Here is a 24,306-nt window from a genome sequence, read left to right as displayed (position 1 = left end):
GCAGTAAGATAAAATAAGGAAATAAACACTAATTTTTGAGAGACTAGAATGTCTCGAATAGAATTATCTGCACTTTAGGCTAAAGACCGGCAAAAGGTTTGACTGAAATAGGTGACCATTGAGAAAACAAGTTTCACTTGGTACTTCTAGCTTACACACTATAATTCCACAACATGTTTAAAGTTGCTTTTGTACAAAAGCAAAATGGAGAAAAATGTGATCTATTATGCATTCTGTATTGTGCCATTCCTTCAATAAAAATATATTATATAAAGTTGTTAACTCCAAGCTTGCTGGAGAGCTCATCATTTATGGACAGGTTGTTGGCTGGAAATATCACCTCCAACACTTCTTCTGTGCAATTCCACACACGTGTAGAATTGTCCTTTGGATTGTCCTTGTCCACTCCCATCTCTCATCTACTCACTGATCCCATTATCCAAAATCAGCTGGTTGTGTGTTTAATATTTCAATAATATTTGAGTAATGATGTAGTTTGATTCAGTATTCTTGTTTGTTTTAATAATTAATTAGGGTTTTATGTAAAAATACAACTGTATACATCATCACGCTACCACATGATACATGCATGCCCTACTTAAAGTAAACTTGACCTAGACTAGTATACCAGGACTCCTGGGTTTCTGTTGAATTAATTTGATGTTTTGAAGTTACAAAACATAACATTGATGATGAGGTATTTTTAAAGTGAACCCAAGGTGGTTCAAATGCAGCAAAACTAAAAAAAGTTTTTTAACTAAAAACTAAGACACAGTCCGGTGTGTGCAGCAAGACAGTCGAGCTTAAAAAAAGCTGTGCAGCAGATAGTCTTCGGAAGGGAAGACACGATTGAGTTTAAAACAAAGTAAAATAATACAGAAGCATTCAGCGTTCATAAAGAGTAAGTATCGGGTGATAATAATCATTAAAAAAAACAGCAGAACTGGCTAGCTACAGTGGAAAGATTGATCAGTTTGATTACACAACGGGTAAATGGCTCATGTATACTGAGCTATTGGAACAGTATTTTGAAGCAAATGAAATAGCCAATGAGAAGTGAATACCAATTTTTCTAGGTGCATTGGGTTTAAAGGCAAAGGAAATGAGCTTTACTGCTATTTTAGAAGTGATGCAGGAACACAGAATCAAAGCCATTATTGATTGCAGAATGCTTTTGGTTTCATAAGTGGAATCGAAAAGGAGTCCATTACAACATACATGCTTGAATTGAAGAGATTGTCAGAGCATTGTCAGTTCAATAATGGTCTTAATGATACCATAAGAGATCATTTAGTTTGTGAAATCTTAAAAAGAAAGCACTCAAAAATAGCTCTGAACTGAAGCCGCTTACATTTAAAAGAGCAGTGCAAATCACTGTTTCAATGGAAACTGTAGTCAGAGACATAATTGAGTAGCAGTCAGGAATGAAAGTAAACATGAACAAAATTGCAAAGTCCAGACAGAAACCAGCCTGGCTGAACAAAATGTGTTATGGGCTCACATTCACCAAACAAATGCAGATTTAAAGGCAAACTTTGCAGAAAATGCAACAAAGTAGGAGATATACAAAGAGCATATTGGACAGACAAAAATAAATGGACTGCACAGGGAAGAGAAAAAGATAAAAGTTCAAGTTACAGTTTCAAAAAGGACACTAATCTGCATGCTGTTGATAAAAAAATTGATAATGATGAAAGTGACACAGAATTATGTAGCCTTGAGATTTTCAGTGAAAACTAATAATAGATAAGCAATATGTCTTACACCAGAAGTGAAGGACAAATTAATTAAAATGGAATTGGTCACTGGTTTGGCTACTCCAGTCATTCTACAAAATGAGTTTGAACTGCATTTCAAAAATGTTGTTATGAAGCCTGCAGATATCCATCTAAAAAAAAAACTTATGCTGGAGAAAAGATAACTCCTGTGGCAATGTCATTTGTAACAGTGAAATACAACAAGCAACAAGCCACATTGAGCTTGTATGTGATAAAAACAGAAGGAACAGCATTGCAGGGGTGTGATTGTCTGGGACAACTACAGCTTGATTGGAGGTCCATCCACCATTTGCATGTCTCATCCCCTGCAATAAAGTCAATTGAAAGCAAATTAAGGAAGGTACTGGATGATACCACAACTGTCTCCATGCTGAACACCATAAACTGTGGCCCAAGAGAGGTCAAACAGGTGTTGGTATCAACCTCTGTGCCTCTAGTTGGAAAGCGTATTGACCCAGGAAGGACCATGCTTCTTCGAGGAACTGTGTAAGTGAAGGAAACACTGGTCCGAACACGACAGTTTTTAGAGACAACATATCTGAGAAAGCCTCTGTTATGTTAATCAGGCAGTTACTTGTGAAATGTGTCTTGGTTTTTAGCTGGAAGAGAGTTAAAGAAACTTCAGGAAAGTTGCAAATATTTGGCTTTTGTGAGTATAAAGAACCAGACTCTACTCTGCATGTATTGAGATTATTGCATGAACTTCAAGTGGGAGATGAAAAGGTGCTTGTCAAAGTTGATTCAAAGACCAAAGCCCAGCTGGATGAATGGAAGGCAAAAAAGTAAAGTGTCAATGGGAGATATGAAAACAGAGGATTCATCAGATAATGTTGTGGAAGAGAAAACCAAGAGAAGAAATATAACTGGAGCAACAGAAGGATTAATTAGAGAATACTCCAGTGAACTAAATGTACCTCCTAAGATCAAGATGCACAAACTGTAGAAGAAAAAGGAGGGAAGAGATGGAGAGAAAAATGTGAACAAGAACAGAATGGTGTGTAAGAGAGAAGGAATGTGAGAAAGAAAAAGAAAGGGGTTGAAGTAGATTGAGAGAGAGAAAAAAAGTTGTCTGGAGCTGCAGTCTCTGAGCCAACCCCTATAATCACCAAGGAGAAGGTCCCAGAACTCGAGATTGTTTTCACAGCCAATGTGTTCTCTCACCTGCCAAATAGACTGACTTCCCTTGTTAGGAAGACATTATCCCACAAGATTAAGAAATCCTCCACATCAAATAATTCTTTAGGCCTGAATGGGATAATTTCAAATTTACTATGCAGTGGATGTCTGCATATAGTAGTTGTATTATATAATATACAGTGTGTATAGTTGAGATGCATTCTACATTGAGCTGGAGATTATAGCTAAGCAGGGCAGAGTATTGTGTATTTAATATTTCAATAGCATTTGGGTAATATATATATATATATACACACACACAGTACATATTGTTTGATTAAGCATGCTTGTCCATTTAAATTAATTAGGGGGTATATATAAAACTGTTAATTGCCCATGTCATCACACTACCTTGCAATACATTCATGCCTCACTGAAAGTAGACTCGAACTAGACCCACATTCCCAGGTTTCCTTTGAAATAATTTAATGTTTTGAAGTTACAAAACATAACACAGACCATCAGGCTTTGCGTGAACACTGACTAGTTGGATCTCCACCTCTCTCCTCACTTCCTCTCCCTCCGAGGCCGTGTTCGACACCCATTTCCACGGAGGTTGGGTGAGACTACAACTAGAGGTCATAGATTAAGGTTGAAAGGTGAAATACTTGAAGCGGAACAAGAGGGGGAACATCTTTACTCAGAGTGTGGAACGAGGTTCCAGCAGAAGTGATGGATGTGGGCTTGATATCAGCATTTACGAGGGGTTTGGATAAGTACATGAATGGGAGGGGTAAGAAGGAATGCAGGTGGACAGGACTAGGCAGAATAATAGTTTGGCATGGACTAGATGGGCCACAAGACATGCTTTCTGTGCATTAGCAACGTAATTATGACCTCATGTCGGATAATTAGAAATTTTGTCCAACATTCAAAGCTATTCTCTTCAGTTCCCCAGGCACCTAATTCCATACCTCCCCCGGCCGAATACGAATCTGCAGCAGGTCCCGTGCTGAACTTTTAATCCTTAATCCACTCCACAACTTAGTCCTCTAACATTTACCTCTGTAATGTTAAACAAGACCCACTCATGCTTTTATCCTCTACTAGAAAGCACGGCAAACTCTTTTCAGCCTCTCGACTTGACAACTTCAACGGTACCCTGGCACATTTCTTGTGGTGTAACTAGATCTTATTCAAAATACTTATTCACAAACAGCTCACGGCAGGTCCCCTGCCTTATCCCTCTTCCCCAAGCCAGTGAGCATTTTCACCTCAGAGGGATCTCTGTGCTGTGAAGAGCTACGTAACTAAACAAAGGGTGAGGATTGTCTCAGAGAGCTCTTCACCTGGTTGACATCATGCCAGAAAATGGTGCTGATCTATCACAATCATTTATATTTCTCATGCTTTAGGAGGCCATTTGACTCATCAAGTCTGTGCTATCTCTCCAAGTAGTATAATCAGACCCATCATCCCCAATTAATTTCCCCTAGCATATTCTCTCAAATGTGACCAGTACAGATAATTCATTGCCTTACCAGAGATGGCGAGAAACTCATCGATGCTGGTAATGTCATCAACTGCTTCAGTCAGGAGATGGACATGGCTCTCCCAGGTCTTCTTGTACACCTCCACGTTGCTCTGGATGCTTTGACTTTTTGGGGAGGAAGCAAGAGCCAGAGCAGCATTGATGACCTGTGACGACCAGAACAGGGAACATCTCAGAAGTGTTTAGAGAGGTTGGTTAAGGTTAGAACAATTCCTGTCTCAGCTTGACCACTGCAATTTGCTTATTGCCACAATAGGTCTACAGCAGATGCAACCTCATGTGGCCTTGGATCACCTGGACAGTACTGATACTTAAGTCTGGATGCTATTTATTGACTACAGCTCAGTGTTTAACACAACCATTCCTACAGTTCTGATTGAAAAGCTCTAAAACCTGGGACTTTGTACCTCCGTTTGCAACTGGATCCTTGACTTCCTCTCCGGAAAAACACAGTTTGTGCTAATTGGAAATAACATCTCCATCTCACTGACAATTAACACTGGTGCACCTCAGGGGTGTGTGCTTAGCCCACTGCTCTACTCTCTCTATATACCCATGACTGTGGGGCTAGGCATTGCTCAAATGCCATAAAAAAATTTTGCTGATGAGACGACTGTTGTTGGCAGAATTTCAGATGGTGACAAGAGGCATACAGGAGCAAGATGAGTGGTGTCGCAGCAAAAACCTTGCACTGTGGGCTTTAGGAAGGATAAGGAGGTGGAAAACACATCAGTCCTCAGAGCGGGATCAGAAATGGAAAGAGTAAACAATTTCAAGTTCCTGGGTGTCAATATCTCTGAGGACCTAACCTTGACTCAACATATTGATGCAGCTTTAAAGAAGGCACAACAGCAGCTATATTACATTAGGACTTTGAGATGTCACCAAAGACACTCACAAATTTCTACATGGAAAGCATTCTAACTGGCTGCGTCACCTTCTGCGTGGGGAGGGGAGAAGCTGCAGAAAGTTGAGAACTTAGTCAGCTCCATCATGGGTACCACCCTCAGTAGCATCCAGGACATCTTCAAGGAGCAATGCCTCAAAAAGATGGCATCCATCATTAAACTCTCCCATCGCCCAGGACATGCTCCTTCTCATTGCTACCATCTGTAAGAAGGGACACACTAAATAATTCAGAGTTTCTTCTCCTCTACCATCTGATTTCTGAATCGACATTGAACCTATGAGCACTACCTTCTTGCACTACCTCACTACTTTTTTGCGGTACTTATTTAATTTAACTATTTTATATTGTATATATACTTACTGTGATTCACAGGTTTTTATGATTAAGTGTTGCAATGTTCTGCTGCTGCAAAATCAACAAATTTCACAATAAAGGCCAGTGATATTAAACCCGATTCTGATTTGGAAACAAGTACGCCACTCAAACGACATGTGTCAGATGGAGGCTGAATAACACAAGGGCAAACTATCCTGATTGCTAGACAAATGACAGATAATGTTGAAGATGTTCACCAGGTGTAGAGAGAGAACCACAGTACGTATTTCTAATTAAAGATCATTGACTGAAAAGTTCTCTCTTTTCCTCTCTCCCCAGATTCTCCCTGGCCTGCTGAGTATCTCCAACATCATCTGCATACTAATTTGAAAGTGTTTTGCAGTAATGAGTTTTTCACCTTTTCATCTCTCTGAACTAATCATCTGCTGTCAGCTACCGAGTTCATTCTGAAATGAGGTTTTACATTAGCTCAATGATTTTTATGCAGGCATTGATAGGCAGAATTACGACGCACCCAGAATAGCCTCCTCATCTCCAGGTGACCCTGGAATTTCCATCCCTGAGGGCAATGGCTGTGAATCCTTCAGGAGGTTGAATCCACGAAAGATACCTAGTCCAGACGGCGTACTTGGCTGAGTACTAAAAAACTCAGTTGAGCAACTGGTTGGAGTACTTACAGACAAACTCAGCCTATCACACCTGCTGCCTGAGGTTCCCACCTCTTTCAAAATAGAATTTAATGTAGCAATGCTGAAGGAGAACTGGTGACACCATCTGATAGTGCTTACATTAACTGCAATGAAGTACTTTGGGAGGCTGGTTACATCAACTTCCACCTCAGAGATGACCTGGATCTGCTCTAATTTACCTGGCAGCACAACAAGTCAACAGCAGGTGCGAACTCTCTGAATCCTCACTCTGCTCAGGAGCACCTGGAGCTCTAATGTCCAGCCGCTGTTTGTCCGCTACAGCCCTGTATTCAAAGCAGTCCTGCCATCCGAACTCATCGAGCTTCAGGACGAGGGCCTTTGTGCCTCCCTCTGCAACTGGATCCTCATCCAGCAAACCTCCGTCAGTGAGGTCTGGTAACAACATCTCCTCTTTGATGGCCGTCAACACAGGTGCACTTCGAGCCTGCGTGGCTAAAGCACCGCTCGAATGCCACCTTCAAATCTGCCAATGACGCCGCTGTTGTCGGATGGATCTCAGATGGGGGATGTCAGAGCAATATAGGTCATCTGGTTGAGTGGTGCTAAAGAGCTGATCGTTCACTTCAGGGAGGGGTTGGAGGGTGAATGTGCGCCAGTTAACATGGGCAGACCAGTGGTGGTGAGATTCAGCAGCTTTAAACTTCTAGGAATTCACATATCAAATTACCTGTCCTCAGCCCAGCACATCAATATCATAATGAAAGTCCACCAGTATCCTAGAAGGCTAAGGAGTTTCAGCTTATCACCAAACTGTCATGGTCCCTATTGTTAATCCCCTATTTTGCCCCTAATCTCCTTTGATTATGCCTTGATTCCAATCGTTAATTTCCCATTTACTGCTAATTCACTTGATGACAGCACACCTGGTCTCCATCAAGAACTGAGGTATAAGAACCCTGGTATCACAACCGCTGGTTGCCAGTTTGTTGGTCTATTCCCATGTGATAACTTTGTTTCCTGGTTGCTTAGTACTATTAGTTCTAAGTTCAGCTCCAGTTTCAAGATATTCCATGAAAACCCCATCTCCGTGTCAAGACTCCATATCAGAGCTGTGACAAGATTCCTCCTGTTTGCTGTTCCACGTTCCCATCTGCGCCGGCATCCCCAACTCAATCTCCGTGCCCGTGTCCTGAACTTGGGTTCTCCTCAGTCACTCCGTGCAACACAAACACTCCAACAAACTTTGACAGATGTACTGTTGAAAGTATAACTGGTACATAGTGGTCTGGTACAGCAATTCAAATACACAGGAACATAACAAGCTGCAGCGGGTACTAGATTTTGCCCAATAATCATGGACACATTCCTCCCCACCACTGGTTGCATCTACAAGAGCTACTGCCTTAAAAAGGAACATCTATCATCTGGGATCCCCACCATTTGGGCTATGCCATCTTTTCAGAGCTGCCAGCAGGCGGGAGATACAGAAATCTGAAGTTCCATTTCACCCGTACAAGAATAGGTGCTAGGGATCCTTAATAATGGAAGCTGCCTCTCTGAGACACCGCTCCTTGAAGATGTCCTTCTGTGTGTGAGCAATGCCCTTCATTATTTAGAGAAGTGTGGCTGTATATCTTACTGGAGACCAATTTTGGGCATGGATCTTCCACTGGCGCCACTGTGGTCAGCTGGATGCTGGAGAAATAGTGTTATGGAACAAGAAATTCTTGAACTAAGCTGACTATATAATGTGAACCATGTCATGAACACTCCCAGACAGGCAAAACACTGTATTCATCAGGCTGATCAACACCTCCACCCATTAACCCACCCCATCACCCCCACAAGCACTACATCCACATCACCCACTCTTCTCCACAGCCCCTCCGCATTCTTCGTTCCCCCATACACTTTACGGTTACACTCCACACCTCATACCTACACCTTTAGCCAGAGAGTGGTGAATCTGTGGAATTCATTGCCACGGGCAGCTGTGGAGGCCAGATCTTTATGAATATTTAAGGCAGAGGTTGATAGGGATTCTTGACTGGTCAAAGCATGAAGGGATATGGGAAGAAGGCAGCAGATTGAGGATGAAAAGGATCAGCCATGATGAAATGGCGGAGCAGACTCAATGGACCAAATGGTCTAACTCTGCTTCTATGTCTTATGGTCTTACACTGACACAGTCACTGTGCTATTGTTTTTATATGTCCTGCTGCAACCTAGAAGAGTTCCTCCTGCCAAAAGTCACTTTGTCACTTTTTCATTTTCTGTCAGAGTCACCTTGTGTTCAAGTATTCCTGCACCTAGGATCACTTTATGTACAGTACACACTATTACTCCACATATACAAGTTAATTTTATGTACATACTGCAAAATTTAACTGTATTTGTACGCTGTGTTTTATAGGATTGCTTTTAGATTTCTATTTATTGTGCTTTTTATGCTGCATCGGATCTGGAGTAACAATCATTTCATTCTCCTTTGCACCCGAGTACTGAAGAACGGCAATAAGCAACCTTGCATCTTGAATCTAAATGTAATTTTCATCTTTGCATTGCCTGTAGTTTTAGCATTGCAACGATGAATTTTGTGGCTGCAATACCCACAACACGGTTTCCATACACATCTTAGAAGAAATATGGACATCCATATACCTTCAAAGATTCAGAACCTTCTGCCTGAAAGGGAGAAGTCTTGTTCTAGCCAATTGCTTGAGAGTGCATTTGCCTTTCTCTGAAGACGCATCACATACTCAGAGTTACTATACCTCACAAATTTCGTTAGGCACTGACCTGCTCCTTCATTGGTTTTGCACTGAGGAGATCGTGCTCAACAGTTTCTTTACTTTGCAGTATTTTCCCCTCCACTGACTAAAGCAGATTTTAACTGTAGACAGAGCTGTGAGTATGACCCCAATACTTACACAGCTCAATTACCAGGCAATTACTACCAAAAATAGCTCTAACAGCTGCAAATTTAACATTTATCCCAAGGCATTCTTCCTCCGCATATAATTGGGCTACACTTTAGTACTCCAACAGAACCTCTTTGTTCACATAAGTCTCTGCATATGTGTGCACATATTTAATTAAAACTAATAGTACTTAGCTGAAAATTAAGAAACTTCAACAACAAAGCAACACATTAGTGAAAGTATCACACTAGTACAGGTTCAGTAAAAGGAATCAACTAAACCTCATCATAAATACTGCAGAAGTACTCCTGTTTTAAGCTGGAAAGTTGCCAGAATGATTTTAGAAAGCATAATGAAAGGTTACTCATCTAAAATGTTAATATTTCTTCTCTTTCCATCGTTGCTACTCATCTAAGCATGTACAGCATTTTTGTTTTTAATGGGCATGCACCTAAAAAGGTGTGAAACTTGTGACAAAGGGAAAATTTATCAAACAAAATGCAAAGTGTGCAGAAGAGGTTATGAGGATGATCCCTAGAATAGAGGGCACATGTTCCAAATGAGGTTGGACAAACCGGAGTTGTCTTCTTGAAGTATTGTGTTCTGTTTTGGCTGCATTATTATAGGAAAGATGTGGAAGCTTTAGGGAGAATACAGAGATTTACCAAGGTGCTGTTTGGGATGAGAGAGCACGTCTATGAGGATAAGTTGAGTGATCTGGGGCTTCTCTCTGTGGAGTGATGGATGAGGTAATTTTATAGAAGTGTACAAGATGATAAGAGGCATTGATCAAATGGATAGCCAAAGACATTTTCCCCAAGGCAGAAATGGGCAATATGAGGGGCATACTTTTAAGGTGATTGGAGGAAAGTACAGTGGGATGTCAGAGGTAAGTTCCCCACCCCCCACAGAGAACAACAGATGCATGGAACACCCTGACAGAGGTGATAGTGGAGGCAGATAGATTAGGGGCATTTAGAACAACTCATATAGCCACGTGGGTGATTGAAAAATGAAGTTCTATGTTGGACGGAAAGGTTAGACTGATCGTAGTGTTACTTAAGAACATAAAAAAATAGGAGCAGGAGTCGGCCATCCGGCCCGTCGAGCCTACTCTGCCATTCAATAAGATCATGGCTGATCTAGCCATGGACTCATCTCCACCTACCTGCCTTTTCCCCAAAACCCTTAATTCCCCTACTATGCAAAAATCAATCTAACCTTGTCTTAAATATATTTACTGAAGTAGCCTCCACTACTTCATGGGCAGATAATTCCACAGATTCACCACACTCTGGAAATGCAGTACTGCCTCATCTCTGGCTTAAATCTACTCCCTTGAATCTTGAACTATGTCCATTAGTTCTAGTTTCACTTACCAGTGGAAACAACTTTCCTGCCTCTATCTTATCTATCCCTTTCATAATTTTATATGTTTCTATAAGATCTCCTGTCATTCTTCTGAATTCCAGCAAGTACAGTCCCAGGCGACTCAATCTCTCCTCATAGTCTAACCCCACTCATCTCTGGAATCAACCTGGTGAGCCTCCTCTGCACCACCTCCAAAGCCAGTATATCCTTCCTCAAGTAAGGAGACCAGAACTGCAGGCAGTATTCCAGGTACAGACTCACCAGTGTCCTGTACAGTTGCAACATAACCTCTCTGGTTTTAAATTCAATCCCTCTAGCAATGACAGCCAACATTCAATTTGCTTTCCTGATAGCCTGCTGCACCTGCAAAACAACCTTTTGTGATTTATGCACAAGCACTCCCAAGTCCCTCTGCATAGCAGCATGCTGCAATTTTTTTTGCCAGTTAAATAATATTCTGCTCTTTCATTTTTCCTTCTAAAGTGGATGACCTCGCATTTGCCAACATTGTACTCCATCTGCCAGACCCTTGCCCACTCATTTAACCTATCTACATCTCACTGCAGATTCTCTGTATCTTCTGCACAATTTGCTTTTCCACTCAATTTAGTATCATCAGCAAACTTAGCAACACTACACTCGGTCCCCTCTTCCCGTTCGTTAATGTATATCGTGAACATTTGCGGGCCCACCACCCACCCCTGCAGCACACCACTCACCACTGATTACCAACCAGAGTAACACCCATGTATCCCAATTCCCTGCTTTCTATTAGTTAACCAATCCTCTATCCATGCTAACATATCACCCCCAACTCCATGCATCCTTATCTTATGGATAAGTCTTTTAGGTGCCTTTTATCGAATGCCTTCTGGAAATCCAAGTAAATAATGTCCATCTGTTCCCCTCTATCCACTGCGCTCATTGAACTTCAAAGAACTCCAGTAAGTTTGTCAAACAGGACCTGCCTTTGCTGAATCCATGCTGCATCTGCCTGATGGATCCATTTCTTTCCAGATGCCCGTTTCTTCTTTAATGATAGCTTCAAGCATTTTCCCAACTACAGATGTTAAAATAACTGGCCTATAGCCATCTGTCTTTTGCCTACATCCTTTTTGAAACAGAGGTGTGATATTCGCTGTCTTCCAATCTGCTGGGACCTGCCCACAGTCCAGAGAATTTTGGTTAAATTATCAAAGCCTCTACTATAACTTCCGCCATTTTTTTCAGTAACCTGGGATGCATTCCATCAGGTCCAGGGGATTTACTACCTTCAGGTCCACAAGTTCGCTCAGTGCTACCTCTTCAGTGATAACTATTGCATTGAGGTCCTCCACTGTGAAGACCAGCACAAAATAGTCATTCAAAGCCTCGGCCATTTTCTCAATACCCAAAATCAATTCTCCCTACTCATTCTCCAAGGGACCTACATTCACTTTGGCCACCATTTTCAGCTTTATATAATTATCAAAACTTTTACTACCAGTTTTTATATTTTGTGCTAGTTTATCTTTATAATCTAGCTTTCCTTTCTTATTGCTTGCTTAGTGTGCTTTGTTGCTTTTTAAAGTTTTCCCAATCTTGCAGTATCCCAGTACTGTTGGTGATTTTGTATTCACGAGCATTTAGTTTGATACCTACCTTTATTTCCTTAGCTATCCAAGGCTGGCTCTCCCCATCCTTACAGTCTGTGCTTTTAACTGGAATATACTTTAGTTGAACACCGTGAAAAATCTCTTTGAAAGTCTTCTACTGTTCCTCAACTGTCTCACTATGTTCCCAGTCTACACAAGCCAAATCCTCCCTCATCCCATTGTAGTCTCCATTATTTAGGTATAATATCCTGGTTTTAGATTGAACTATTGCACCGTCTATTTGCATGAGAAATTCATTCAAATTGTGACCACTCTTTCCAAGAGGATCCTTGACTACAAGATCATTAATTTTATCTTGTCATTGCACAGGACAAGATCGAAGATAGCGCATTCCCTCGTAGGCTCAGTGACATGCTGTTCAAGAAAGCCATCACAGATGCATTAAGTGAAATCCACAAGACTGCCTTGACCAACTTGATTCACCCAATCCATGTGCAAATTAAAGTCCCCCATGAAAACTGCTGTTTCATTCTTACATGCCTCAGACATTTCTCTGTTTATTGCTTCTGCCAGTGTAATGTTATTATTCAGTGGTCTATAGACAACTCCCTCCAGTGATTTTTTTCCCTTTACTATTCCTAATCTCTACCCAGATGGATTCGACATTCTGCTCTTTAGATCTTATATTGTCTCTCACCATCACCCTTTTAATTAAAAAGGCTACCCACCTCCCTTACCTTCCCGCCTATCCTTCCTTATTACCTGATATCCTTGGATATTTAATTCCCAATCCGCTCCACCATGCAATCACGCCTCTGTAATAGTCACTGAATCATACCTCTTTGTATTGATTTGAGCCACAAGTTCACTAACCTTGTTTCAAATACCATGGGCATTCAAATAAAGTACCCTTATACTCACTGTGCTTTGAAAACCCTGTAATCTTTTACTCTTTTCCACTTGACTTTTCCTCTCTCCACTTTTATTTTTCTCTATCTTTTCCTTTTTCTTTATGTTTATCCAAACTTTTCTTTTTTTTTACTTTATCTATACTTCTCCAATCTGTTGAACCCACCCGCCTACTATTTAGTTTAAAGTCCTATCCACAGCCCATTGGTACAGCTCCCTCCTTCCCCAATACTGGTACCAATTTTCCATGAAATCAAACCCCCTTCTCCCACACCAATCCTTGAACCACGCATTTTACTCTGATCTTCTTGACCCTATGCCAATTTGCATGCGGCTCAGGTAGCAATCCAGAGATTACTACCTTTTTGATTCAGCTCTTTAAAATAGTCCCTAGCTGCTCAAATTCCCTCAGCAGAACCTCTTTCTTCATTTTACCTACGCTGTTGATACCCACAGGGACCATGACAACTGGATCTTACCCGTCCCACTGCAAATTCCTCTGCAGGTCAGATAAGATGTCCCAAACCCGAGCACCAGGCAGACAACACAGCCTTCAGGATGCTCTATCCTCTCGACAGAGAACTCTGTCTCTTCCTCTGCCTATCCTATCCCCAATTAGCACTATATTTCTCTTCTATGGTGCCACAGTTAGGTCGCTCAACCTTTCTACAGCTCCCATTGTCTTCCACACAGGGAGAAAGAATATCAGACTGTTGGACAAGCTCAAGGGCTGGGGTCCTCCAGCACGGTCTCTTGGATCCCACTACCTGCCTCACTCACAGTCACAGCCTCTTGTTCCTGACCACAGACCGAATTTGAGGCAGCTGATCTAATGGGTTTGACTGCCTCCTGAATCAGAAAATCCAGGTAACTCTCCCCTTCCCTGATGTTGGTTAAAAGGTCAGCACAACATCATGGGCCAAAGGGCCTACCTATACTTTAATATTTGATCGTTTTACATTCTCTGCAGCAGCAGAGGCTGAAGAGGGACCTGACAGAAGTGTATAGGAAAATAAGAGGTATAGATAAAGTAGACATCTAGTATATTTATCTAGTGGTTGAAATGTCTAAAACCAGAGGACATATATGTATTTAAGGTGCGAAGGGCATTTCTCTACACAGAAATAAGTGGGTGCCTGGAATACATTGCTGGCAGGGGTAGAGGAGGCAGATACAGACAGTGGCATTGAAGAGGTTCTTATACAAGCACATGAATTTGCAGAAAATGGAGGGATTATAGACCATGTGTAGGCAGGCAGGATTCATGTCATTAGCTTATCAATCAGTTCAGCATAACTGTGTTCTGAAGGACATGCACCTGTGTTATACTGTTCTACATTCTATTTTCTAAAGTCTGTGCAAATTTGAGCATGTAAAAAGTACTGGAGCAAATTTAAATGCTGCGTGTGAAGCCTTCCTCAATCATTCCTACACTTTTCAGCAATTTCCTGTGCAAGGCATGATTTCATTATAACCTAACACAATGCAGAATGTCTAAGAGTTAGATTCTCAGTGTTCAGTACTATAATCTCACCCTTGCAACACCTTTCAAACCCAGAAGTGATCACTCATTTTCCATGCTGGCAGATCTCCCATTTTCTACCTCTCTGGCTTTTATCTGGTCTCAACTTTAAAGCCTGGCTCAATGCCTTCAATGGGTTATGCTTTTATCACAAGGTGCAAATTCTCCTCTCACCTGTGGTAAAACCCAAGAAAGGGGTGAGTAGTATTCTAGTTGTGGACTCAACCTGTAACCAAGTAAGAATGAAATTGGCTCACCTGTACAAGGAAGCCAAATTAGACTTAAGGTTTTGCTAAACGTAACAGTGTTACCTCAAAACATTATTCAACAGTAATGTGATGTACCATATCCAATCCCTGATCATGTACTTTCTACATATGTAGACTTTTCAACTTTATATTGTAAACAAGTATGTTGTTCTTAACAATAAGTAATTACTTGCCACGCTCCTCATGAACAGCACATAAGTGATGCATATTTACAGACACATTCCATTGCTCTGCAAACAAAATTCATTGACGTATCTGCTCTATGTTCCGTACTCTAATATGAAACTAAAGCACAGAACAAAGCCATTTGCTTGTGCTGGCTTTTTGAAAGAGTCATCCATCCAATCTTAAGTTCTCTGATATTTCTCCACCCTGAGAAAATTTACAAGGACGTTGCCGGGACTTGAGGAGTTGAGTTATTGAAAGAAGAATGCATAGATTGTGATTTCATTCCCTGGAGCAGAAGGGAATGAGGGGAGATTCACAGAGGTACACAAAACTACAAGGGGTATAGATAAAGTAAATGCAAGCAGACCTTCTCCACTGGGGTTGAGCGAGACTAGAACTAGAGATCATGGGTTAAGGGTGAAAGTTGAAATATTTGAGGGTAACTTCTTCACTCAAAGGCTGGGAGAATGTGGAGTGAGTTGCCTGCGGAAGAGATGGTTGCGAGTTCGATTTCAACATCCAAAGGAAATTTGGAAAAGTACATAGGTGGAAGGGATGTGGAGGACTATGATCCAAGTGCAAGTTGGGGGGAATAGGTAGAATCAGCATTGATTAGATAGGCTGAATGGCTTGTGTCTGTGCTGTAGTACTCTATGACTCTAAATGGCCTGATCTACCCGAATGTTAGTGATTGGGATTGATTCGATGTTTCTTTCAAAAGCATACCCACCAAAAAAATGGACATTTTACTTCAAGCAGGAATATTGGCCTGAACACCAAGAGGCAGCATCTGATCTTACAGATTAGTTTCTGAAGGTTTACTCTGCCATGGCAGCCTCAAAGCACCCCAGGGAGATTGAGAAAACTATCCAGGCAACTGTTCATCCCTGGGGACAAACTGTCTATGAATATCTTTTATAGGTGCACTGATTCTCATGGTTATCTTGAATCACCGCAAAAATAAACAAATGCTTTGACAGGTTGGTCAAGGACAACATCTGCAGCATGCTATTACCCACACTGGAGCCCCTACAATTCGCCTACCAACACAACCCATCCACAGATGACGCAATACCCACTGCTCTACATACCATCCTTACACATCTGGAGAAGGATGCTTATGTGAGAATGCTGTTCTTGGACTACAGTTCAATATTCAACACCATAATTCCCTCCAGTCTGACAAGAAGCTCAGAGACCTCGGCCTTCACTTTGCCTTGTGTAGCTGCATCCTGGACTTCCTGTTAGATCACCGGCAGGTGGTAAGAGTGGGCTCCCTCACCTCTGCCCCTCAACACAAGAGCCTCTCAGGGCTGTGTACTAAGTCCCCTCCTTTACTCCCTGTATACCCATGACTGTGTTGCCACCCACAGCTCTAATCTGCTAATTAAATTTGCTGACAACACTACATTGATTGGCCTAATCTCAAGTAATAATAAGGCAGCCTACAGCAAAGAAGTCATCACTCTGACACAGTGGTGTCAAGAAAACAACCTCTCCCTCAGAGTTGCATAGACAAAGGAGCGGGTTATGCTCTACAGGAGCAATGGAGACAGGCCAAACCCTATTGATATCAATGGATCTGGGCTTGAGAGGGTGAACAACTTTAAATTCCTCAGCATACACATCACTAAGGATCTCACGTGGTCTGCACATACCAGCTGTGTGATGGAAAAAAAAACACAACAACACCTCTTCACCTCAGACAGCTGAAGGAGTTTGGTATGGGCCCCCAAATCCTAAAGACTTTCTGCAGGGGCACAATTGAGAACATCCTGACTGGCTGCATCACTGCCTGGTATGGGAACTGTACTTCCCTCAATTGCAGGACTCTGCAGAGAGTGGTGTGGACAGCCCAGCGCATCTATAGATGTGAACTTCCCACTAGTCAGGACAATTACAGACAGGTGTGTAAAAAGGGTCTTCAGGATCACTGGGGACCCGAGTCACCCCAACCACAAACTACAGTATTCCAGGTGCTAACATTCAGGAAACAGTGCCGTAGCTTGAAAACCAGGACCAATGGGCTTCGGGACAGCTTCTTCCACTAGGCCATCAGACTGATTAATTCACGCTGATACAATTGTATTTCTATGCTATATTGACTGTCCTGTTGTACATACTATTATAAATTACTATAAATTGCACATTGCACATTTAGATGGAGATGGAATGTAAAGATTTTTACCCCTTATGTATATGAAGGATGTAAGTAATAAATATTCAATATACCTCTTCCCACCTTGTCTCCTGTAAAAATGCCATTCCTTTTCTCAGTTCCTTCATCTCCGCTACATCTGTCCCAGTATGAGGTCTTTCCTTTCCAGGACATCAGTGATGTCCTTCTTCAAAGAATGGGATTTCCCCTCCTCCACCATTGATGCTGCTCACATCCACATCTCCTTTTCCTAGATGTCTGTACTCACCCCATCTTAACAGAGATAGAGTTCTTGTTCTCACCGACCACCCCATGAGTATCTGCATTCAACAAATCACTCTCTGCAACTTCCACCATCTTCAACAGGACCCTACCACCATACACATCTTTACCTCCTCCCCCATTCTCCGCCTTCCGCAGGGATCACCTGCCCACTCACCTCCTCCCTCACCTCTATTTAGAGCCCCAAACCATCCTTCCAGGTGGGTCAACACTTCACCTGTGAATCTGCTAGTCGTCTACTGTATCCAGTGCTCCCGATGTGGTCTCCTCTCCAGCTGAGAGACATGACGTAGATTGGGGATGTGCTTTGTTGAGCATCAGTCCCGATGAAGGGTCTCAGCCCGAAACGTCAACAGTTTATTAATTTCTGTAGATGCTGCCTGACCCGCTGAGCTCCTCCAGCACTTTGCATTGTTCTAGGAATGCCAGTAAACTCTAGCCATAAGTGTGGCAGTAACCTACCATCAAAGAGCATCTCCTAATGCTTTGTTCCAGAAGTAAGGACAAGTGCTGTGAATCATTGTTAAAGGTAAACTGGTGAACATTTCTCATAAAAGTCTACTTCTAAAGAGTCAAAATACTTCTCATATTAGAAGGACACATTGTAGTAGTGTGTAAAACAAGACACAAGACAACAGACAGCAGCATAGTCTCGAATGCAGCAAAACTTCTGTATGCATCACAAAAAGATTATCAGCGTAACTTTCCATCTACTGCAAACGACACAAAATTTACTTTGGCATCTATGCTGCAACAAACTGCACTGAAAGGCAACAGGACTTTAAGATCACAGTCCTGATTGACAGAAAAGCATTACAGATGCAAATTGACACAGCTGCAGACTTGGGAAAAGCAATTTGACAAGCAGTTTCATCAATCGCCCTTAGTCAGGAACATTGTCAATCTCAAGAGTTATTCAGGACTCTTTTAAGTCTTTGGCACAGTAATGACACACTCAGTGGCCACTTTATTAGGTACCCTCTGCAATTTATTAGGTACCCTAGGTACCCTCTGTTCATGGTCTTCCACTATTTCAAGGTTCAACGTGTTGTGCATTCTGAGATACTCATCTGCACACTACTGTTGTAATGTGTGGTTATTTGAGTTACTGTCACCTTCCTGTCAGCTTGAACCAGTCTGGCCATTCTCCCCTGACCTCTCTCATTAACAAAGTGTTTTCACCCACAGAACTGCCAGTGGATTTGTTTTTTTTTATTTTTTGTACCATTCTCCGTAAACTCTAGAGACTGTTGTGCACAGATATCCCAGGAGATCAGCAGTTACTGAGATAATCAAACCACCCTGTCTGGCACCAATGATCATTCCACAGTCAAGGTCACCGAAATCAAATTTCTTCTCCATTCTGATTTTTGGTCTGAACAACAAGCTGGATCTCTTGACCATATCTACATACTTTTATGTATTCAGTTGCTGCCACAAGATTGGCTGATTAGATATTTGCATTCACGAACACATGTACAGGTGCACCTAATAAAGTAGCCAGAGTGTTTATGTCACCATATAGTAGCCTGAGATTCAATTTATTTGCATGTATTTACAAGAAAATAATGAACTGCAATAGAATTGGTGAGCAACTAAGCATAAATAAAGACTGTCAAACAGCCAATGGGCAAATAAGCAAATAATACTGAGCACTGGAGTTGCAGAGTCCTTGAAAGTGGGTTGATAAGTTGTGGAATTGTTCAGAGTTGAGATGAGTGAAGTTATCCATGCTGGTTGAGGATCCTGATAGTTGTTGAATAATACTTTGCTCCTGAACCTGGTGGTGTGAGACCCAAGGTTCCTGTAGCTCCTGCCCAATGGTAGTAGCGAAAAGAAAGCATGGCCAGGATGAGACGATCCTTGAACTTGTTTTCTTGGGGCAGTGCTCCATGTAAATACACTCAATGGAAGAGAGGGGTTCTCCTGCAATGGACTGTGCTGTGTCCACCACTTTCTGTAAACTTTTCATTCTTGGGCATTAGTGTTTCCATACCAGAGAGTGATGCAGCCAGATAGGTACGCTCCATTGTCATCTACAGAAGTTTGTCAAAGTTTAGGTGACATACCAAATTTATGCAGACTTAAGTAGAGGCTCAGTTGTACCTTCTTTGTGATGCCCCAGGATAGATCCTCTGATAGACCAATATCAAGAAATTTAAAGTTACTGACCCACTCTGCCTAATGAGGACCAGCTCATGGATCTCCAGATTTTTCCTCCTGAAGTCGATGATCATTCTTTGGTTTTGCTGATGCCAAGTAACAGGTTATTGGTTGTGGCACCATTCAACCAGATTTTCAGTCTCCCTCCTATATGTCAATTTGCCATCACCTTTGATTCGCCCAACAACAGTGGCATTATCAGCAGACTTAAATGCTGCATTGGAGCTTGTCTGCGCCACACAATTATAGATAAGGATATGCTCAGTGGTCGCTTTATTAGGTACCTCCTAACAGAACTCCCACTCACATAATTCTTCAAGATGGCGGCATGACACAGCGTGCATTGGCCACTCCAGGAATGAATATCTGTTATCTGTAAGTAGGGGCCGTGTACAATCCTGATTTGATGGAGATGGACGGGTGAAGCACGGAGGAACATCTGGTGGAACTTTTGAAATGCCTGTTTCACTGCCGCTGCTACTGTGCAATTGGAGAAATCTCCGGGAGGAAGGCCCCAAATCCTCAGCTTTGCCTGTTACTTGGCGGCCGGTGCCGGGGTTGAAGCACTTGGCAGAGATGGCGCTCGGTGTCAGAGCCTCGAAGTTTTCGGACGGACTCGGAGTTGGCTGTGGCTCCCAAAGTGCTGTATTGGCAAGCTGCAGCACTGGAGGTTCATGGCAGGAAGAGTTTTTCTTGCTTCTACCGTCTGCGTGAGATGATGGGCTGTCGGGACTTTGAGACTTTCTTTTAAACCGTGCATGGACTGCTCTTTATCAGATTATGGTATTGCTTTGCACTGTTGAAAGTATGTGTAATAATTATGTGGTCTTTGTCAGTTAGTCTTTTATCAATTATGGTATTGTCTGCACTGTTGAAACTATATGTTAACTATAACTATATGCAACTGTGGCTTTGTGTATGTCTTGTAGCTTTAGGTTTGTCTGATGGGTTTGTAGTTCCTTTCTGGGGAACGTGCCAAGACGGTAGCGCGATATTAACATACAGCAGCCTCTCTAGCCTCTGGATTGGGGATTACCAAATGTTATGTAGTTTTTCTTGTGTGGTCTATTTTGTGCTTTTTTTGTGATATCATTCCAGAGAATGCTGTCTCATTTTTTAACTGCATTGTATTTGTGGTTTATAAATGACAAACTGAATCTGAACTGTATGTTCTTTTGTTTTCACAACATTCTCTATAAACCCTAGAGACTGTTGTGCGTGAAAATCCCAAGAGATCAGCAGTTCCTGAGATACTCCAGCCACCCCGTCTGGCACCCACTATCACTCTACAATCAAAGTTACTTAGTTCCCATTTCTTCCCCATTCCAGTGTTTGCACTGGTACGTGATTGTCTGATTAGACATTTGCATTAACGAGCAGGTGTATCTCATAAAGTGGCCACTGAGTGTCCAACATCTCTGGTTATCTGTAATATGAGGGCACTCTACTAAATGACTAACAATGCTAGGGAAATACTTTAGTGATGTTGGCTATGAGATTAAGCATAATGACTCTAAAGTGCAAACAACCAGCAAGGACAAACGAAACCTCTGCATTAAGTTTCAATCAGAAAGTGTTGCTTCTAGTACAGGCTTTCAGCAGAGCTGCAGTGATGTCAGTTGAGGTTAGGTGCTCAAGGCTGGATTAGCATTTAGCAAGTATTTCATTCAGAAGAAACAATGGTTTATATTGTATTACAAATGGTTAACGTGAACTGCTTAGAATGAAGGCACAAACGATTCTGCGGATTCTGGAAGCCTTAAGCAACACTCAAAATGCTAGAACTCAACAGGTCGGACAGGGAAAAGAGTCAATGTTTTGGGCTGCGGCCCTTTGTCAGGATGGGAAAGGAAGGGGAGGAGAACAAGCTGGCAGGTGATAGATGAGACCAGGTGAGGGGGAAAGAAGGTGGGTGGCAGAGCTAGGCTGAAGTAAGAGGCTGGGAGGTGATAGGTGGAAGAGGCAAAGATTGGCTTTAATTGCCACATGTATATTAAAACAAAGTGAAATGCAGTTTTTGTGTCAGTAACTGATGCACCATCAATAACTCACTCTGAGACGCAAGAAGTGAGATATCGGCTTTTATTGACTGGAAGAATGAACAACACTACATCCTGGAGAATGAGGCTGGGCTCAGGCCTCAATCGCCTTTATACAGGGGTCTGAGGGAGGAGCCACAGGAGCAGTCCAGACAGGTATATGTAGTTCACCACAGTAACCAATACAGTCACAGAGGGCTGAAGGAGGAGGCATCTGATAGGAGAGGATGTGGAATAAAAGGAGGTGAAGCTGATGTGCAGTTTACATTGGGGAGAGGGGATGGGTGAGACCAGACAGACAGAAAATGGGGGAGATACAGTATAACAGAGGCCAGCTTGGATAGTGATGGAAGAGAAACCCTGTTTTCTGGAAAAAAAAGGACATCTCAAATGTTCTGGAATGGAAAGCCTCATCCTGAGAACTGACGAGGTGGTGGCAGAGGAAATGGGAGAAGGGATTAGGTGACAATGTGGGAAGAGGTATAGTCAAGGCAACTATGAGTCAGTGAGTTTGCAAAATAGGTCGGTAGATTACCTGTCTCTGGAGATTAATTAGAAAAAAGTTTTTTTCTGCATTATTGCATCTCTACAGTTAACCTAAACAATCAAATAAGTAACGGTGAAACAGAAAGGAAGTAAAAGAGATACAATAAAAAATGATTCCATTATATGCAAAGCTGAATAGCTTTAATTTAGTCTCTTCCCTTCCCCAGTGCACCCCTGGATTAATTACTCATGAGGAGTAATTGGTAATCCTGATGAAGTACTTTAACAATGCTGCACCTGTGTGAAGAGAAATGGAATTAATTTTTCAGGTCAGAGATCTATCTCTTTTCCCACAGATGTGGTCAGGCCTGCTGAGTATTTCCAGCATCTTCTGGTTTTGTTTCAGATTTCCAGCGCTTGCAGTTTTTTTGACCTTCAAAGATGTTTGCATTGACTTCAAAAAGCCCACAAAATACTGGATTGATCAACACATGGATGGTAATCCTGACATCTACATTTATGTTAACAATTTACAAATTGTCAAACAGGCTATTAAATATCTAAAATGTTTAACTTCCCACTACTGAATCACAATCGGAGCCTTCTTCAAACAGCTTGTAATCTGAATGTGTAGACTGATTATTATAAATGAGCACATGAATTGGATGAGAGAACAAGTCTTAATGCACAGTGACAGCCACACTTTTACAATTGCCTCAATTACCACAGCTCATTAGCTGCATTACAATTTAATCTTACCTATTTACTAATCAGCATAATGAATATTATTCTAGTGTTCTGTTTTGAGAGTGGAGACCAACAACTAATTACAGCAATAGGATCATCGTTTGGTGGTGCTCAACATTCAACGCCAAGGCAAGAAACATGGTAAAATTATATGAACAAATTCCCAGCAAAGAACAACATTTCCTTACAACACATTACATTATCTAACTTGTTTCTATGCGTCAACTTCCATGTTATTATATCAGCACCATTAAATTTACATTTCTGTAATCAGTTTTCCAGCATTTCTAGTCTTTTAATTTCAACCTTTCGGTTTCATGTCTTATTGTCTTACTCAGGTTCCTCCAGCATCTTGACCTTCCCTAATGCTTTAGCCCTCCAGCGACACAACCTTTGTTTCTAGGCATGTGTGAATTTAGCCTCCTCGCAGAATTATTGTAATAGCCTTAATTATAGTTGTGCAGTGGGAGGTGCCTTTGTGTTAGCCATCTTTATCTGCCTCCCCTTGTTGGTTAACTCCTGCTAGGCCAGTATATGGCAATCCAGGGCAGATAAATGAATTAGAATCAGGTTTATTATCACTGGCATATGTCATGAAATTTGATTTCTGGCAGCAGTACAATGCAATACACAAGATATACTGTCGTTATAATAAGAAATACACATTCAGTGGCCACTTTATTAGTTAACTCCACTTCTAGATTTGACATATGTTCAGAGATGCTCTTCTACACACCATTGTTGTAATGCATCTTTATTTGAATTTTATTCTAAACAACTGAACCTCTCGAGTATGTTTGCATGCTTTAATCCATTGAGTTGTTGCCATGTGATTGGCTGATTAGATATTTACATTAATGAGCAGGTGTGCAGGTATTTCTAATAAAGTAGACAATGGGTGTATATATAGACCAAAAATAGTGAGTTAGTGTTCATTGTCATTTCAGAAATCTAATGCCATTGAGTGTGTGTCTTCAAGCTCCTGTGCCTTCTCCCTGATGTCAGTAATGAGAGGAGATCCTCCTGGGCAGTAGAGGTCCTTAGTGATGGATACTGCCTTTTTGAGGTGACAAACTGGACAAAGTACTCCTGGTAAATCTTCCCTTAACAGAGGCTATAATTATTCATCAACACTAACATCTGGGCTGAAGTAGATTGTTCAACTCAGAACAGCTACGGGGATTACTCTGCTTGTTTATAGAACTTGTTGCCAAAATGTCCACGCTAAAGGTCAAATCTCTCGAGTGCCTTTTATTGCTGCATTCTGCATCTTTGTTTTCATTTTGTAATGGAGAGAATAGCTGGACAACTGTTCGTATGTGGATCAGAGTAAC

General features: G+C 41.7%; 1 protein-coding gene across 7 annotated transcripts in view; it reads right to left on the bottom strand.

The window, feature by feature from the left end:
• LOC140715275 (catenin alpha-3-like) overlaps positions 1 to 24,306 on the bottom strand; it is a 1,577,100-nt gene that overhangs the window by 397,504 nt on the left and 1,155,290 nt on the right. For 6 of the 7 annotated variants that reach the window (XM_073027216.1, XM_073027218.1, XM_073027219.1 and 3 more), the window contains one exon: positions 4,436 to 4,592. In XM_073027216.1, the coding sequence (XP_072883317.1) occupies positions 4,436 to 4,592 (157 nt within the window). Of the gene's footprint in view, positions 1 to 4,435; positions 4,593 to 9,141; positions 9,225 to 24,306 lie in introns of those variants that run through there. The other variant, XM_073027223.1, reaches the window with a different exon arrangement.

Source organism: Hemitrygon akajei, chromosome 23 (genome assembly GCF_048418815.1).
Source record: "Hemitrygon akajei chromosome 23, sHemAka1.3, whole genome shotgun sequence".
Classification (NCBI taxonomy): Eukaryota; Metazoa; Chordata; class Chondrichthyes; order Myliobatiformes; family Dasyatidae; genus Hemitrygon; species Hemitrygon akajei.
This window is presented reverse-complemented; position numbering and strand designations above follow the sequence as displayed.